The sequence below is a fragment of the Acomys russatus genome, chromosome 6, assembly GCF_903995435.1.
Source record: "Acomys russatus chromosome 6, mAcoRus1.1, whole genome shotgun sequence".
Lineage (NCBI taxonomy): Eukaryota > Metazoa > Chordata > Mammalia > Rodentia > Muridae > Acomys > Acomys russatus.
Genome location: NC_067142.1, coordinates 35,216,834 through 35,235,920, shown reverse-complemented (window position 1 = coordinate 35,235,920; position 19,087 = coordinate 35,216,834). Strand labels below are relative to the sequence as shown.

The window sequence follows — 19,087 nt, the reverse complement described above, 5'->3', positions numbered from 1 at the left end:
ATCAAGGTGGGTGAGACCTGGATTTCAGCTCCTTGGAGCTGTGTCTGTGCCTGGCTATGACCCCTTCTCTTGTGGCCAAGTCCATGGTCTTCCTCCCATTCCTTATGACAACATAGGTTGTCCAGAGGAACAGCTGCATCTTGGACAGGGTCAGGAGTAAACTTGCTGGATCTGCAAAGGGCTGGGAGTATATCAGAGGCTTTGGGGACCAGGCAGAATCCTAGGACTTTATTTTTAAGGGAAGGCCTGGACCTGGGCCCTATGGGATAGGATTCTGGGACTCTATGGATGGAAAAGCCCCTGGAACTACCCTGTAGCAAGAGGCAGAGGAGGTGAGCATCAGTCTTAGCTATCCATCCATCTTCCTTGAAGGCTGAACCTTATCATTGAGAAGCCTCTCTGGGTACCATCAGGTATATGTCACTATAATCACACAGCCACAGATTTCTGGGAGTGTATGGACCATGTAGGATGCAGATAAGCCACTTTTTACAGAGAAAGAAGCTGAGGCCGAGAGAGAGCTTATGAGCCAGGCCAGGGCCAATTTCAATGCATTTAGGCTTCTGGAGCAAACCCTAACTATCACAGCCAATATCCCTACTTCCCGCTCACCCTCCAAGATGAGGAATGGGAATCAGGGGAAATGCTCTTTGTTGTGAGTCTAGAGCTGAACAGAGGATGCTGGCCTGATTCTGAACTGCTTATTTTGTCCTTGTCCCCAATCCAGACAAATCTAATTCCCAGAAAATGACCTAGAACTGGGTGGCTGTGGCAGAAGTGAAAGGGTTAATGGAGCCAAGGGAGGTCAAGGTCCAGCCCTCCTCCTTAGACAGGATCTCTGACTCTGATGGGGGATTCCAAGCATCACTTTAGTGGAAAGGAATGCACATCCCTCCAAAGAAGGCTCTCACCTGCCTGCTCGCCTTTACTCCCAGAGGCTACATTTAATGAGAGTGTGAGCAAGCCTTGCTATGGATATGCAGGTCAGAGAACCATGGCTTTTCTTTCATGGAGCTTCCAAGTAGCCAAGGGAATAGGATACCAGGTAGCACGTGACTTAGGATACAACAGCAGGATACATTGGAGACCAGAGAGATTGCATTGAGCAGGGCTGGTCAATAAGGGCTTCCTGCAGAAGACGAGGTCTTGAGCCTGGCTTTGACCGGTGTATGGAATGTGGCAGACACTGCCCAGGAGAGAAGACAGATTCAGCATAGAAAATGGCATGCCACCGTGAGCCATGTTTCATGGCATTAGGACCTCAAACTGTCCAGCTTGCTTGAAGTTGAGGGTGTGCTGTGGGCCTTTCCCCCGTTCCACCCATTCTGTGAAAGAGAGAAAGAAGTTGGGTCCCTGCTCCAACCTCAAATCCAGCCGGCTTTCTGTGATTCAAAGCCACTTTGCCGCTAATAATCCTAATGACACTCTGTCCTCCTGCAGAGCCTGTCATTTGTGGGTCTCCAAACACTGTGAAAACATTAATTAATCCTCAATGGGCCTTTGAGGTTGATCGCTGCTCCCCGTTTACCAGCGGGGAGGACCTCAGAGGAAAAGGAAGGGGCAGGTTACCTGATCAGCTGGCGGGGGGGGGGGGGGGGTAGGTAGGGGGGGGGGTTCACATTTGAATTCACAGTCCTTGACTGAAACGGGCCTCTAAACAGTGAGCACAGCTGTGCGTCTCTGATCTTGAGGCTCTGTACCTGAGTATGTCGAAGCCCTGCCATCCTTCCCCAAATGGGAAGCTCATCATCTTTGTGGAGGGCGGACTTGTGATTCCCTGGCCCGGAACTGCCATTCTCCAAGGCTCTCCAGGACAGCTCCTGACCTGTAGGTGTCAACATCTTCCAAGAGGTCTAAGAGGAGCCCCTATGGCAGGCTGGTGACTCTTTGCTGGGCCCTGGCTTTGGAGGATATGGAGAGAGATGGGCATAGCCAGCATATGAGAATTCTCCATGTCTTCCCCAGGAACTCAGACTGCTCACCTCCCCCCTCCCCTCTGTGGAGGTGGCAGATCTGGATGTGGGTGACACCGCAGGAGCAGCAAGAGTGGAGATGATGGTCACGCCTGCCCTAACCTCCCTTCTCTGCCCTCCAGGTTCCATGTATGATGGGTTGGCTGACAATTACAACAACTATGGCACCACCACCAGAAGCAGCTACTTCTCCAAGTTCCAGGCAGGGAATGGTTCGTGGGGATATCCGGTAAGGAACTGCTTCCACTCCTGAAAGATCTAGAACATCTGTGGGCATGGTCTGGGTTTCTGATGGAGAAGGCTTTCACTGGTTACTCAAAAAGAGTCAGTAAATCAGGATTGCAGGTCTGACCAGGGCTGTTGGCTTGGCCATTGCTTCAGAGGGGACCCCTCTGTGCAAGCCTCCTTTGATGCTGATTGGGTATTTCTGAGCATCTCAGGAGAACATTGTCGAAAAAGCATTTTTAAAGTCTATTTCTCAATTTTTCTGATTTGATCAATGATAGGGTGCGAAGTCTGAATCCCGGCGGTCCTTGGTAGACAGGGCTTTAGGAAAATCATGAGGTGCTTTCTCTCTTTGTGTGTACTGATGGTCAAAGAAGTACCCAGAAAGTCTCCTGAGACCAGGAGGTCACATGGATCACAGCAGCTTCTGCAAGGGCAACCTGGGTATGGAGGAGAGCCATGCTTGGGTTTACTAGTCAGAGAAGGTTGGGCTCAAATTCAAGCTCTGCCACTCACTGAGCTTGTGTCTTTGGGTTTCATCTTCCAGGCCTCAAGGTCCTTACAAGTAAAGTAGCTATAACAAAGTCCTCTTAGGTTATTGTCAAGAGTAAATGAACTAGTATACATAAAAAAAAAAGCAGATTACAATTTGCAAGGCTTAAAAAAAAAATGAAGTGGGTGGAGATAATTCTGGATCCTTTAATCCTGGTTCTGGCTGTCTTCCTCAGCTCTCTCTACCCACCGTCCATTTCCTGAACAGACACCTAAGGAGCTGAGTTCTGTACGAAGCTCTGGAAGATGCTCTGAATACAACCACATGAATTAGCACATGCTCTGTCCTGTTCTAAAGCCAGGGACAGTGGGCTACACAGCACCCAAGGTTTCCCAGTCATGTTCATGACTTTTGTTTACTTTTGCTAACTTCAACATTAACCTGCATTGCTCTTGGGAATTCTTTTGTGTGGCTCCCAAAGCATTGTACAGAGATTTTAAAAAAAAAAAATGTGCCTCTGTGCAAAGTGGGACATTGGGTCTTCTTGGGGTTCCAGAATCAGCAGCATTTGTTTTGAACAAATGACCACAGATGCCACTTCAAGTTGCTGAAGATTCTAGGGTCCAGCGCAAGGAAGAGTGGGCAGTCTGTGGAGTTAGTGTTCTTTCATTGTGGCTTGATTTTCTTTCTTCATGGGTTTAGTTGGGGCTAACTGTAGAGGATGTCTCTTGAATGGGTGTTACAGCTTAGGGACTAAAGAAAAAAATGAACTCAGTCTGCTACAAATTCATTTCTCATCTTTTTTTAAGTTTTTGGATTAATCAGTTGTCATTCTCAGTGCAACCCAAATGCAGGTGATCAAACCAAATAAGTTTGCAGAACACTCACAGAAGTGTCCAGATAGCTCAGAAAATGGCTTCATAATGCAGAGCAAAGGAATTAGGTAAAGCCCCCAGGAGGCTAACAACTGCACCTACTGATCCAAGGGAACAATCATGCTTACAATATACATATTCTGCGTTACTAGGTCAGAGCTTAGAGGTTGCTAAGCTGTTTCTACTTCCGTCTATGACTCCAGATAAAACTTGTACCCACTCTGGGCATCCACCTTCTCCTCCATAAGATGAGACTGATGATGCCAGTTTTTCTGCTTCATTCACATGTTGGTATCATGCTACATTAACTGTGTTATCAAACGAAGAACGTAACCATGGAAATGTGGGAGGAAGGGTTTCTAAAATACCGCCTATGGCCTGTGCCTTTTTAACGCTTTCGTCCAGATAATTAACTCGCTCCTTAGCTGTCTCACTTGACTTTAATGCTCCCAACCAGCCCCCACACCTCCCTGTGCCCATTTTCTGACAACCACTGAAAATCCCTTTCCTTCCCTGCACCCTAAGGCCCAACCCTCTTTGCTCCTTTGCTGGCAACACTGCAGACATGACTCATGACAGGGTAGTTGCTGAGGCTTGTCCCGTCTCCTCTCAGTTCAGGAGAGGCTATGGGAACAGGGAAGAGCTGAGCACACACGAGGATTTGGCAGAGGGAGGGGGCTGAGAAGAGAGGACGTGGTATAATTGATATTGGAGCCAGACGTATAATCAACCGAGCACTGAAACGGGGTCCAGATTTGGAGAGGAGAGTGGGGAAAATGGCAATGTGATCTGTAGTGTGAGATAAGCCTGTGCCTGTGGGATTTTCCCATGTTTGATACAACTGGCATGGAATGTTGTATTTCCCACCCTCCGGTGAAACCAATATGGCAGCCCAAAGCAGGGACTACGGGGAGGAGGGTGTGGCTCACCTGCATGAGAGTATTAGCATGTTTTCAGGACTTTCTGAGAGCTGGTGAAGGGCCACTTCCTACAGATACGTTCGATTCATTTGATCAGCCAACCAGCTGGCCTTGAGCAGCTGCTGAGCACATGTGAGGCAGGCACACTGCGCATGAAACTGCAAAGACACACTTCACCTTCTAGTCAAGCTGAGAGAAGCAAAGCCCAAAAGAAGTAGAGACAATCCTTTCTGTGCAGGAGAATTACACCCACATCCAGCTCAAATGTTTCTAGAACCTGTAAGCATTTTTTCAATGGAACTGTTTTCAGTGTGTTTTAGAAGCCCGTACAGGTTCTGGGGATTACTTATTGTGACAACCTGTTAGAGCGGAAATAGTATTGCCCATTTTGAGTGCTTCATTCCTCAGATTTTGTCCTGGTTCTAAGTATTACAGTATTCTCAAACACCAAAGCCTTCTCTCCAGTGAGTAAATCTCTCTAAATGTAGAGTGATTCTATAGGCAACCTCTAACAGTAAATTACAAGGATGGTTTTTTGTTTTTTTTTTTTTAAGACTTATTTATTTATTATGTATACAGTGTTTTGCCTGCATATACACCTGCAGACCAGAAGATCTCATTATAGGTGGTAGTGGCCCACCATGTGGTTGCTGGGAACTGAACTCAGGACCTTTGGAAGAGCAGCCAGTGCTCTTAACCTCTGAGCCATCTCTCCAGCCCTACAGTGATGTTTTAAACTCAAGTGTTACCTTATAGTCTGTATCCTCAACAGCCTTCTAATGGAAATAAATCTTTTGCATTTCCTCCATGACCAATTATATTACAAGTTTCAGAAATTTGGATATAAAGAGTCCTATAATAAAGCTTAAAATAAAATGAGTCTGACAAAAAAGCATCCAGAGGCTTAAGGAAAAGACTGGCCCAAAGAAAACCATCTGCCTCAGCATTTCCCTACTCACTGTGGGTCAGTCCAGCCTCCTCCTTCGGAGACAAGAATCTCCCAGAAGACAGCATTGGAGCCCAAGAGTCCTATAGGCCTGTGGAGGAAGGAGGAATCTGTGAGATGAGGCAAAGGATGCTTCCACACCTGACACTTCAGATGGGCTGACTCCACGCCCCTGTCCCAGTTCTCAGAGGCAGAAGGGTGGACAGTTAGAGCTCCAGTGGGCTTCACAGATAAGAAGCTCAGGCCCAGAGATGATAATTGATTCATTGAAAGCCACACAGGTACCTAATAGTATGGCAGCCTGGATCCCTGACCCACTACCAGCTCACCAGGGGAGTTTTGTTTTCCTTACTCTTGGTTCTTGTACATTTTGTGATGATCATTGTACTAGTGTCTGTAGATTTCTGTGTGTTGACCTTGCAGCCATGTTGAAGGGATTCACAAGAGATCCAAATTCAAATCCTTCCATGCCTCCCTTCCCTGGCCTTCCAGACAAGTCTTCTCTCCTTGGGGTAGTCTACCACCAACAGGAGAAGGAAGGGAATAGTCGTATTTTCTCTTCCCGGACTCAGGTTCTATTCGCTTGGCAATAATTATTAATGGAAAGGTCATAGTAAGCTTGTGAGGTAAAATAGAACAAAATAAACTGTTTAGGACATTATTATAATGATTTTTAAAAGATTTATTTAATTTATGTGTATCAGTATTTTACCCATATGTATATCTGTGTGAGAGTATCAGACCCCAGGAACTGAAATTACACACAGTTGTGAGGTCTTAACCACTGAGCCATCTCTCCAGCCCAGATTTCTTTGTTGTTGTTTTTGAGACAGGGCTTCTCTCTGTAGCCTTGGCTATCCTGGAACTCACTCTGTAGACCAAGCAGGCCTCAAACTCAGAAATGCCTCTACCTCTGCCTCTGCCTCTGCCCTCTGCCCTCTGCCTCTGCCTCTGCCCTCTGCCCTCTGCCTCTGCCTCTGCCTCTCTGCCTCTGCCTCTGCCCTCTGCCTCTGCCTCTGCCCTCTGCCCTCTGCCTCTGCCTCTGCCCTCTGCCCTCTGCCTCTGCCTCTGCCCTCTGCCTCTGCCTCTGCCTCTGCCCTCTGCCTCTGCCTCTGTCTCTCTGCCTCTGCCTCTGCCTCTGCCTCTGCCTCTCTGCCTCTGCCTCTGCCTCTACCCTCTGCCTCTGCCCTCTGCCTCTGCCTCTGCCTCTGCCCTCTGCCCTCTGCCTCTGCCCTCTGCCTCTGTCTCTCTGCCTCTGCCTCTGCCTCTCTGCCTCTGCCTCTGCCTCTGCCTCTCTGCCTCTGCCTCTCTGCCTCTGCCCTCTGCCCTCTGCCTCTGCCTCTGCCCTCTGCCTCTGTCTCTCTGCCTCTGCCTCTGCCTCTCTGCCTCTGCCTCTGCCTCTGCCTCTGCCTCTCTGCCTCTGCCTCTGCCTCTGCCTCTGCCTCTGCCTCTGCCTCTGCCTCTGCCTCTGCCTCTGCCTCCTGAGTGCTGGGGTTAATTCAGGGCATGCACTACCACCGCCTCATTCTGAGAAAAAAAATATTTTTTAAATTGATATTCAAACACAGCTATATGTCTTGTGTCCTAAGGCCTGGCATGTCTAGGCCATTCCCATAACTGAAACAAATCCCCATTAAAAAACAAACAAACAAACAAACTCCTTTACTGAGCTAGGGATCCAAGCAGAGTTACCTCACTCAGCTGTTTTTAGTTGGAGGCCTTTTGGTCCCTCTTAATTGTCCACATAATGGGTCAGGAAGAAGGGACTAGAGAACGGAGGCCGTTTGGAAAGCACGGCTACTCTATCCTAAAGCTGTAAGTACTCACTCTCAATGGGTCTGTCCCAGAAGAAGCTGGAGCAGAGGGGAGGGTGCAGCTATCCTCACCTCTGTGCACGTCAGAGCCAGCATTTTCCTCCTCTTTTTAAAGCAAGAAACACATCCAGAACACTGAGTTCTTTTGAGAGTTTATCAAGCAAAATGTCATTTAGATGTGAAAAGAACTTGACCATCTTTCCCTAGGAGCTGGTCTATAGAGGAGAGAGTTATGTGGATAACACCAGACAGTTCTGAAACAGCACGAGCCTTGTGGCTGCCATATTGAATCATGCACACAGTCAATTAAATCCAGCTTGGTGATCAAGACTCTCCAGGAACATCAGGAGAGAGAATCCTGTCTTTGTCCTGGATCTTTCCCCATCATTGTTTGATGTTCCCTTAATGACAGGATCTTGTGAACTCTGCACTAAGACTTTTACTCTGAAGCAAGCCAAGCCTGTTCATTCTGTACCTAAAGCAATCAGTGGGAGCTACTGGTACAGATAAGGAGTATGGTAGCTGTCTCTGCCTTCGGTGGGAAATAGAAAATTCAAGCATAGTGTTCTGTGCATTGGCGGCTCACCTCTGTCAATGTCATGCTGTTGGCTCTTCACAGGGCTTGGTTGTGGTCCACACAGTGCAGAGAGGTTCCAGAGAAGCATGGCGGGACCCCTTGTTCTAAGATCAGCAAAAGGAGGCTTCCCTCACTAGTCCACGCTTAACAGAGGCTGTGTCTCAAGAGAGCATGTTGGAGTGGAACGAGCCCTAGGCTTGGCTCAGGACCTTCAGTCAAACCCAGCTTCTTCAATATCTGTGTGACTCCAGGCATGTTCTTAATCTGCCTGAGCCCCAGTCTCTGAAATGGAAAAAAATCTCTCTCAGTGAAATAGGAGAACTATGTATATGACATATTTGATCCTCAGTGCGAGGCCTGGCTTCTAGTCTCCATGGGACAGCTACAAGGTGAGGGACCTGAAGTGGCATTTGTTTTTGGTTTTTGTTTGGTTGGTTTTCTTTTTTTTTTTTTTTTCAACACAGAATAAGGATCTTTCATTAGCTCCTTGCCAAAGGCTAACGTGGGGCTCCATGGGACTTGAGGACTCACTCAAGCGTCTGAGCTGCAGGGCTGAAGCCAAACTCGAGTGGCCTCCCCGTGTTGGAGTCCGAGGAGCTTCTTCAGCCCTGAGGCTTCTGCTTCAGTGAAGGCTCTGTACTTCCTTCCTGCTCTCAGGGGGGCATCTCTTACCACCAGGAAAACGGAAGTTAGTTGGCTCTTCCAACAGCTGGAAGGCATGATAGCATTTCATTAACTTTAGCTGTGCAGAGGGGTAACTGAGGCACAGCGCATAGCTCTGCCAAGCAACTACCCTGACTCACCGTCTCCCCAGCCCCCGCATCCCATTCCTGAGTGCCACTTTCCAGGTGTGCAAGCTGGTATCCTTTGGTCGTGCCTTGCTGGCCTCTGCCTTTTCTTGCAAAGTCTAGGTGAGGGAAGATAGAGTAAGCTCTGGCTCTTGCTCCCGGGTAGGCATGGCTCCTGCTCTATAAGCGAGCGATTGATGTATCTGCCAACCCAGTGTCCCTACTGCCAGCTCATGACTCACTCCCACCCAGCCTTGGGAGATAGGAGGGTCCCACTAGGGCTCCAGGCCATTGCCCAACAAGAAGAGACAACGATCCTGCTTGCTAAAGGACAGAACGTGCCTCGGAGAGCAAAAGGAGGTAAATGGGAGAGCTGGTGGGTGACGAGGGAGGGGACCCATCCCTGTGAATGTGGCATGTTTCTGCCAGCTAATCTTTGCTTTGGGGATGTTCTTGCCACTTCAACTGTGGAACTTCACTGTGACAAATGTCCACGTCTAAGGACTCCCTGCACAGCCGTCCTTGACAAGCCACAGTCCCTCAGAGTGGCTCTGCTTATACCTTAGAAGTTTCTAGGTTGAGCAGCCTTTTTTTTTTTTTTTTTTTTTTTTTTAATTCTTCTGCATCCAAAACTGACTTAGCTTACCTGAGTAGCTTGAGGCTATACTTCCTAGCTGAGGACCGCTCAAGTTTAACATCCATAGCCTGAATCCTTTCTTCGGATTTATCCTTCTGTGCTCACTATACAGGCCCCATGGTCCTACAGAGCTAGGAGGACATGGTTATAGTAAATAAATGCAAATGGCATCACTGAGTATGACCTTCAGATGGGGGGGGGGGCGGGACAGAAGGGCCTCTAGGAGATGCTAAATGTTGAATTGTGTGAAAAGAAAGAAGAGAGTGGGGAACACAGCAGGACCCTGGGGCTGGGGCTGGAGAGTGAGGGTACTGCTTTGGCTTTCCAGAAAGAACAGATACCACCACACAAGGTCACAGCTTGAGAGTTGCCAGCTCCCAGAGCTCTCACAAAATCCCCGGCTCTCTGCAGCCAATCCCTGGGGAACAGAACTCACACTGCCCCCTCAGAGTGGGTTGAGCATGTTGACCCACCCCCTTCCCTGATCCTCTTGTCCTCATGAGGGGCTGCAGGATAGATGAGTGGCCCTTCCTTAGGGGTGGAGGGTGAAGACCAGCTGTGGCTACTCCAGGACACGGTCAGCAGCCTAGGACACTGTCACCAGCTCAGGACACTGTCAGCAGCAGGCCCTTCTCAGAAAGTCTTCAGAAAAGACTGTTACTGTCTCCTGGGACAGTGAAAGCCTGTTTCAGCATGGTGGATCAGCTATGGTTTCCATACAATTAACGCAGAACTCCACATTGGTGACCAAACTGGAAGAAGCAAGGTTTTAGACTGATTCACCAGGGCTCAGGACTCAGGCTTAGGAGGCACACAATACAGTTCTAGCCACTGAGCATGGGATAGGGTCCTCTTCTAAGAAGGGAGCTTCCAGAAGCCATCGCTCTCCTCCCCACCCTCACACATTCTAAGTGCAGCTTCTAAAACTTTAGAGGGATGACGTAAAGAATCAAGAATAATTGTAAATACTTTTTTTTTTAACCAGAAGTGATTAATAGAGCTTTGTTTGGGGCCTTTTTGGGAGGTTGTGGGTGGGAGCTGACAAAAAGCAATGTACTTAACCAGCAAGTCTTTAAAGTCCTTACACTGTGGTTAAAAAACAAAGAACAGATGAGACAACAGCATAAGAGGATGTAATTAAAAGCTAAATTCTATAGCACATGCTGACTTCAACCTCAGTAGGCCTCAGTTTCCTGGTCTGGAAATAAAAGCTGGAGGGGGTGGGGGGTGATTGCCAAGCCTTCTCAGCTGGGGTTGTAGGGTTTAGGGTTGTGGCCCTGGGGCTCTGGATGGCAAGACTATCTCACTCCCTCTGCATTCTCTGTCAACTCATATAACGTGATAATCCCTGGGATTAGGGCTGTGTTTTGAATTTACACAGAACAGTCATGTTCTCAGTCCCTGACTCAACCCTTGGGCGGGTAATCAAATGCTTCCCTCCTGCTTCGATTTGCAGGAGAATTAAGTGGCAGAGTATCACAGGGCCTTGCTCAGTACCTCACAGGGAGAGTTGGCAGAATTGAGTCTGGAGCCCAGTGGACATGAAGGGGGGTGTGAAGAGTGAGGTGAGACAGGAGCAGGGTGGAGGCAGGAGAAGATGGGCGGTACCTCTCCCATGCCAGGGAGTTTTAAACTAGGAAGAGGAGACTAGAAGAAGGACCATATAAATAAATAAATAAATAAATAAATAAATAAATAAATAGGACCTTCCTTCTGGTGCCTTGACTGGTGAGAATTTTCCTTTTGTCACTGAGCCCAGAAGAGACAAATGCAGTAGCATTTCCCAGGTGGGTGGAAGAGCTATCCCCACCCTTTGCTAGGGTGAGGCTCAGCTTTCTCCCTCAGGGCCCTGGCAAGTCTCTGCGAGAGGCCCGCCTGCCTACTTGCCCCAAGAGCGCAAACTCAGCTGAAAAACAAAATCAAACCTGGTTGTGGAGGGGCAGGGCGGGGAGGGGATGCGAAGAGACACAGGTGGGGAAAGAAGCAGCTTGGGGGGCCCCGCCCCGCCCCGCCCCTCCACCCCCACCCTATGTACCGGGGAGTGGCCTTAAAGGGCAGGAAGACAGGGCTGAGCCAGGTTGGCCAGAAGGCTGTGACGTCAGCAAGGGCTGAATAGCCTGCCCCAAACCAAAAGCCTTCTGGGGCAGTCTGATTGGAGAAACTGAGGCTGGGGGAAAGCAGGTTGGTTGCCTAAGCCTGAACAACTAGGCAGGGCGGGGAAAGAGGACTGAAGCCAGGTCTCCTGGTCAGAGTTCTTGTCACCTGGCTGCGTTAAGCCTCCCTTTGCCACCATAACATTTCCGAAGTCTGGGTGATGAGCAATTGAGTATCACTGTTTTAAACAAAAAATAAAAAAAATAAAATAAATAATCATTTCAGCTATTGCTGCTTTTCAAAGAATCTATTTTAAATTTCAGTGCATTTCCTGTGAAAAGAACCAACATACCACTAAGTCAGATGGCACAGAACAGCATTCTTTGCTATTAAAGGAAGGCTAGCCATGACCTTAATAACCAATATCAACAATGTGAAACTATTTAATGCTGGCAAGGTGCCTTTGCTCCACTGCAAATTTTGAGTTGTTTTACTCTGAAAGAGACGTTGGTGAGTAACGAAGAAGTATGGGGAGTCACACCTAGGCTTTGTCCTCACGGTCATCAGACTGGAAATGCAAGGGTTTCTTCTATGTGCTTTGTTGATGGTTACTGCCCGTGTTCTTGAGATCCCTAAAGTCACTTCACAGCCACCAGTGGTACATGTCGAAAACATGTGAACATTCTGAGTCATAAGATAATCATGTGGGATGGTTTTCCCACACTGACTCCCACCCAGGTCATGTAGAGATCTGCAGGCCAAGAGGAAAAGCACCTAGGTGGAGCCCCTGCCCCTCAATAAGGCCCAATGCCTAGCTGAATGCTCTTTGCTAGTGGACTGTGAAGACGAAGTCTCTGACTGTTCAGTGCCTGCCAAGGGCCATGCCCTGTGCAATGGAACCCCCTTTGGGGCCAACTTTAAGAAGGTTCAGGAACAAAACTCCAATATCTTCACCTACAATCCTAACCACCCCTCTGAAGGCCCCACAGTGCTGGGGACAGAGTGGGATCATTCAGCCAATGACCCATCCTTCCCTCTTAGCCACCCCAGAGTCCTAGAACAAGGTAGCCCAAGACACCTAAATTCAAAAATCCCAGCAGTAGTTGGCTAACTCCATGAGACTCCAGAGTCTAGCTCCCACTACCAACCTCAGCACTGGCCCCTGTGACCTCCATACAACTTATGTGACCCAGCAGTGCATTTGGAACAAGGCGTGCCTTAAGGGAGCCAGTTACTCCTCTCTGTTGTTTTATTCATGTTCCTTCACAGACCACACCAGCTACAGCAACCACAAGGCCTCTGTTGTCACTGCTGTCCTTTGGGCCAGAGAGTCTTTTCAACCCTATCTTAGGCAATAGACTTATGTGACACCAGTAGCAGCCAAATTCTTTGTTTCTTTTCCTTTTCTCTCCAACCTCACAGGGCTGAAGATAGACTCCAAGCCCCTAATATGCTAGGAAAGCACCTGCCACCAAGTTTGCCCCTCCTCAAGCTCTCTTTTCTTCTTAAATATATTCAAGAATCTCTCATAACCATGAAAAGAGGAGAGGCAGGTACCTCAGAGCCTGGAGTCTCTAAGAGTCAGCCAACTGCTAGAGATACCTTGATTGTTCCAGAGGGTCACCTGCGACAGAAGCTCTTTCTCTTTTGTTTTGTTTCACTTCTTTTATTGAGATACGTTCTCACTATGAAGCCTAGGATAGCCTGCAGTTCATGATTCTCCTGGAGTGCTAGAATTATAGTCACATGCCACCAAACCCAGTACTCTTTGCCACATAGACTTTGATACAATAGATTCTAGTAGCTGGTGGCTGGTGACTGGAGAACAAACAGAGAGAGAGAGAGAGAGAGAGAGAGAGAGAGACGGACGGATGGACGGACGGACGGACAGACAGACAGAGACAGACACAGAGACACAGAGAGTCTAAAGATCTGCTTCATGGTCTACACATATTGGCCAAATGGCCTGAGACAAAGGTTTTCCTTACCTAAGACTACCTCTGTTAAAATGTGTTTTCTCAAGTGAGCAGATGGGATGTGTATAGAATAGGTGTGTGCTTGTGCACTATGTATAAAAGTGGATACATGTGTTTGTGCATGCGTGCATACTTGCATATACGTATGTGCATACACATGTTCATCTTTCAAAGGGGTGGACTTCAATCCAAACATTGGAGGGGAAGTAAAGGGGTTACCATGTGTCTTCATATGAGGTTCTTGATGATCTGATCAGCAGGAATGGATTTGGGTCTTTCGGGAGCTCTTTAGGGCCAGGGAAGCAGGCTCCCTGTAGTACGTCTCCTCCACAAAGACTTTGACCCTCTTCTGGCACTGAGAAAGACACATAGGCTCAGAGCTCATGGTGTTTCTGGGACTCCTCAGCCTTCCCCCTGACATCCAGGACAGGGTGAACACACTGGCCATGAATGAGAGAGACCCAACTGTATTCTGCTGGGAAGCTAGTTCACACTGAAGTGCCCCCCTCCCTCCTCCCTCCTTGGCTCGACCCATCAGTGGGACAGCTGGGTTGGCCTCTGAGTTCAAAATCCTGATTCCATAACACTGGAGTGTAGAGTGACTAGGGCTCCGACTTGTCTGAGCTTATGGGAGAGAAGGCAGCCAAGGGCCAGGGCTCTACTGCCGCTAGGATATGAGAGAGCCATTGTGTCAAACACCTGCTCAGATCTCCCTTCTAGAAGGAAACATGGGGGTGGGGGGCTGGTTAGGAATACTTGCTACCCTTCCAGAGGAAATTTGAGTCCCAGCACTCTTACATTACACAGCTCACAGTTCTCAGTAGCTCCAGTTCCAGGGAATCTGGCGCCTGTGTCCTCAGCAGGCACCTGCACATGCAGACACGCACTCCTATACATAGTTAACAGCAATTTTTTAATATTTAAAAAGATTAAAGTTCCTATCCATATATATAAAACCTCACATCCGTATCCCCAAGCTCATTCCGGCAGTGATGGGAGCTAAGCAACGCAACTTCTCCAGGGTGTCAGAGGAGGCAGGAAAGGATCGTGGTGAGTGATCTAGCTGGGAGAAGGATGCAGGGTCAGCTGGCACCGCAGCTGCTACGATGGTTGGCCCTGACAGCAGCTGTTATTGAGTGTCAGCTCACCTAGATGCTTCCCACTGTATATGAGGATTTCCTGAGGGCTTCTTGCCGGTAAGGAGGTCTTGGAGCCTGCAGCCAAAGAGGCTAAGAAACAGGTGTCCCTGGACAGAAAGTCCCCTCCCAAAGAAAGCCTCCCGAGCTGCTGCCTGGAGTGCTGTAGTGCTCTCACACCTGGGCTGCAGCCATCTTGGTCTTTTGGGAGATCTGTCTTCAGTTATCTGCAAATGCTTCTTGATACTGACTGGTGAGTACTCACAGAATCTGCTCTTCAACGGTCACAAGAGATGCTCTTATTGACCAGCTTTCTCAGTCTACATATGCTTCTGAGATGGGCACCAAAACCTTTGTTTTTTACATTTTAAAGCTTTTTTTTTTTTTTTTTAAATATGACAACCCAGGTGCAGTGGCTCATCCCTATAATCCTAACAACTCGCTGGCCGGATGGACTTAGGAGGCTGGGGCAGGATAATTATGACTAGGCTATGGGTTAAGACTCCATTTCAGGCCAGGAGTGGTGGCGCTCACCTTTAATCCCAGCGCTTGGGAAGCAAAGGCAGGTAGATCTCTCTGAGTTCAAGGCCAGCCTGGTTTACAGAGGGAATTCCAAGACAGCCAGGGCTACACAGAGAAACAGAAACCCTGTCTCAAAAAAACAAAACAACAACAACAACAAAAGACGTTATTTCAAGCAAACAAACAACAAAAATCAGGTAACAAAGCATATCTGAACCCCAAGGCTGGGCTGGCTGTTGTCAGTCAGGTGGTGGTGACGCACGCCTTTAATCCCAGCACTCAGGAGGCAGAGGCAGGTGGATCTTTGAGAATTCAAGACCAGCCTGATCCACAGAGTTCCAGGACAACCAGGGCTACACAGAGAAACCCTGTCTCAAAGAAAAGAAAAGAAAAAGGACTGATTGTTAACAAGACACAATCCTTTAGTTCACAGGCATCTCCAGGATGCTTCTGAAGTTTCCCTGCGTTTCAGGGTGTTGGTGATGGAATGGTGGGTGTGTCTCCTCCCTGCCTTTGAGGACTCCACAATGAGGCACTCCCACCCCAGCCTCCTTCAAGGCCAAGTGGCATCACTCGCTGGCCGGATGGACATCAGGGATTCTGACGAGTAGGGTTTTTCTCACAACTGTGTGCCAGGAAATATGAAGCCCAGCCCAGGGTGGGACCTCTGCTTCTCAAGAAGAGTCAGAGACTGGCACTCTCCCTGATGAACTCCCATCTTTGGTGACTCAGGCCTCAGTGGCTTCCTCGCTGACACAGACTGCTAAGTAAGCAGCACCCTGTGTCTTCAGGAGAACTCTCCATGCCTGGGGCCCTATGTGTCCCCTTTTGGATGCCTTGTTGGTAGAGGACCCGAGTCTGCAAATCCCCAGGAGAACTCAGAGTGATCTACATATCAGATGTACCTTGCTCCACAGGAGTAGATGAAACCATCGTAAGATGCGAGAGAACTGTTATCATTACTGTGTGAGGGCCCTCAGTGGGCACAGGCTGGCAATGGTAGTTGCTTGATAAACAAGCACAGAGCTTTGTCCTGGAGGGGCCTCCTGTCAAGATTTTTTCTCTGGAAAGCTCTCTTCAGGCCCAAGAGGGATGAGGATTCACTCTGGGAAGTTTGTATGTGCACTGGCTTTCACGAGAAGGGCGTAGGGAGATTGCCTAGCTGAACATGGCCTTGTGGGACACTCCAGTGGGTGTGTGACTTGCCAGGCGGAGAAGGGCGTGTTCTGTGGCAGAGCCAGTTTGGCCAGCCCCACCTTGTTGGCAGAAGCGTGGTTTCAAAATGGGCTAATAGCTGGGGACATGGGCACTCTTTTCATCCTGGCCTGCCTAGCGCATGCACTGCTCCCAAAGAGACAGGCAGTTTCTGTCTGGTTATCTAGAGCGGAGAGAGAACTTTCTAGAATCAGCCATGTCCCAGGTCAGGGGAAAGACTGGACCTCAGACTGCCTGTGCTGCCTGCATAGGCTGTCTCGTCCTGCTCAGAGCCTTCTATCCTCCACCAGCTCACTTCATCTGTGCAGAGCCCCTGAGCAAGGAAGCCACTCGGGAACCCAGTGCTCACAGCAACTGGAGTCTCCATTCCCAGAAGAAATTCTCCTTAGCAATCATAGCTCTCCTTTCCACAGGGCTTGCTGGGAACCCAGCCCCATGCTAGGCACAGTAAAAATTGCCTTTGGTTTGAAAGGCCTGGATGGATAATAGACCCCCACTGTAGAAACTACAGAACAAACAAGTCCAGGGGACATTAGGTGTGCACCTGAAGGAGTCCAGCTGTGTGCATCCAGGGTGTGGCAGAACAGATGGGGATGACAGGTTTGAGCAGAAACTTGGGAGAAATGTGAGGTCCGAAAACAGGTGGGCAGAAAGTAGGTGAAGCAGGGGCCAGTGTGGATCTGCTGTTGTGGGCCAGTGGGAGACAGTGTGTTAGGAGGGAAGAGATGGCTGGTTGGTGGGCTAGGCAAGTTGACTTGCTTCCCCGGCAAGTAGCAGAAACACAGTAAGTACCCCAGCAAGGCTGGGGCTAATGGAAGTGTTTGCCTGAGGAAGGTGGAAGTGATGGTGTGAAAAGGCAGTGGCTAGAGGGACCCTGTGGGCCAAATAGGGGGCTGGTGGGAGAAGTTGGGAGGGGCCCAGGAATACACGGAGGAAAACTAGGGCCACAGTCTAAGCGGTGGCAGTGCAAAAGAAGGAAGCAGACAGAATGCTCAGATAGCCACCACCTCTTCCAGAATGTCTGCCCAGCGACTTCAGCAAATACAAGTTTCTTGGGCCTTGGAGCCTAAGAAAGGTATCGATTTGCCTTGATCCGGTTCATTCACGTTCCCTGCCTACACAGTGAGTAGTGGGTTCCCGAGAACTTCCTACTTAAGGAGGAGCAGGAAGAAAGAGACCATCAATGTGTGTTGAAATGCCACACTTCTTCAGGAAAAAGGAGGAGAAGGGAAGAAAGCATTAAGGGGCCAAGGGACCTTAAAGGCAGGGCCACTAAACAGCCCGGGACCTCATCAGCATAATGAAGAAGTGTCTTCCTCTGATGTAGGGACAGCCACATAAGGCAACAAATGCCTCCTGGCACAAAGCCTGGCTTCACTCTTTGCGCAGGTGAGTTACTAGACAAAGTCATCAGGAGAAGGGCGGGCAGAACATGGCCTGGTAGTGGAACCATCTGGCCAATGCAGTCTTGTCTGGCTTGCCTTGGGCTGTGGTCACAAGGGCTGATTCCCAAGGACCCCATGAGTGTTCCAAGTGAAGAAGAATGCCTCTGTCCTCACACCCTGGGCTTCAGCTTAGCTGCCTAACCCAGCTTGTTGACTAAACAGTCAGTTCTGCTCCCAGGAAGTTGAGTTTCTAGTCTGGAATGCTTTGATCCATGGACTGTCCCACCTGGGGTTTGAGTTTCCCAAGAAGGCATGGGACAGTCCGACATGGTGTGTGTGTGTGTGTGTGTGTGTGTGTGTGTGTGTGTGTGTGTGTGTGTGTGTGTGTGTGTGTGTGTGTGTGTGTGCCCCCTTTGTATTCAAAGAAGAGAAGGCTGCCAGCAGATTTCTATCTGAGTGTGGGGGTGTAGCTAGAGCGGCATTGGCAGCAAAGCTCTCCCACCTGCTGTGGGCACAGGTGTCCAGTCAGTCTCTTCTGGCTACAGCTGTTTGCTTAGGACTTAAAAGAGAGTGTTTGGAAATAAAGGTGGGGGTGGGATTGCTATCATTTGGAGCCCCAGGGCAGGGCCATCACAAACATCCTGTGATGTTTGGGCATCCAGACAATGAAGAAGTGTCCTGCCACAGATGCCAGGAGCACCCATGTAAGGAAAGAGTGCTCCATTTTGGCGGAAAGCCTGCTTCACAATTCGTGTACCATCTGGGCAGAACAGCCACCTCTATTTTCCCAAACATACTTAGACCTGTTCTGCACTGGGGAATGAGCTCAGCATGGGGCTCTGAGTACCGTCTCCTTCCTGGACTCCTTCTCTTTAGAAGTGGTGTGGGTCATTTAAAGGGGAGGGGGGCTGAGGGGACTGGGAAAATAGCTCAGTCACTGAATGTATTGTCATGCCCACGTGAGGACCTGCATTTGAATCCCCAGTACCCATGTGTAAAGCCTGGCATGCTGGCGTGATGGCATGTGCGTGGAGTCCAAGCATTAGAAAGGCAGAGACGGGAGGATCCCTGGAGTACACGTGCGTGTGTGTGCACCCTCAGCCAGCTCCTAAAGGCAGCCCAGTGTGAGAGTCAGACATGGATGCAGGTGGTCCGAGGACTTGTGTCATGTCCAGTTCTAATTTACAGACATTAGTCTAATGATGTCTAATGGCCTTCTATGTCATGAACAATTACGGTCTCGGCTATACAGTTGCAGAAACGTAGACATATTGGCTTTAAGTCCTTTGCCTAAGGTTGTATCCAAGGAAGCCACAGACACAGCCAAGGTTGGGCTCTTGGCTACCACATCTCCTTCTCAATGCATATGTCCTAACCTGGTTGTGCTTGAAGGAAGTGTTTGGATTCCCAAGGTGCCACTGGCAATTCAGCCTTAGAGGCTGCAGCCACAGCTGGGTCGTGGGCCACCTGTACAGGGAGGGCTAGAGACAGTATGCTTTTTCTGAGCCTTG

General features: G+C 49.1%; 1 protein-coding gene across 1 annotated transcript in view; it reads left to right on the top strand.

Moving 5' to 3' along the window:
- Nucleotides 1-19,087, top strand: part of Pkp1 (plakophilin 1) — a 43,025-nt gene that overhangs the window by 8,478 nt on the left and 15,460 nt on the right. Inside the window, exon 2 of the mRNA XM_051147482.1 lies at nucleotides 2,096-2,202. Within this exon, the coding sequence (XP_051003439.1) occupies nucleotides 2,096-2,202 (107 nt within the window). The remainder of the gene's footprint in view (nucleotides 1-2,095; nucleotides 2,203-19,087) is intronic.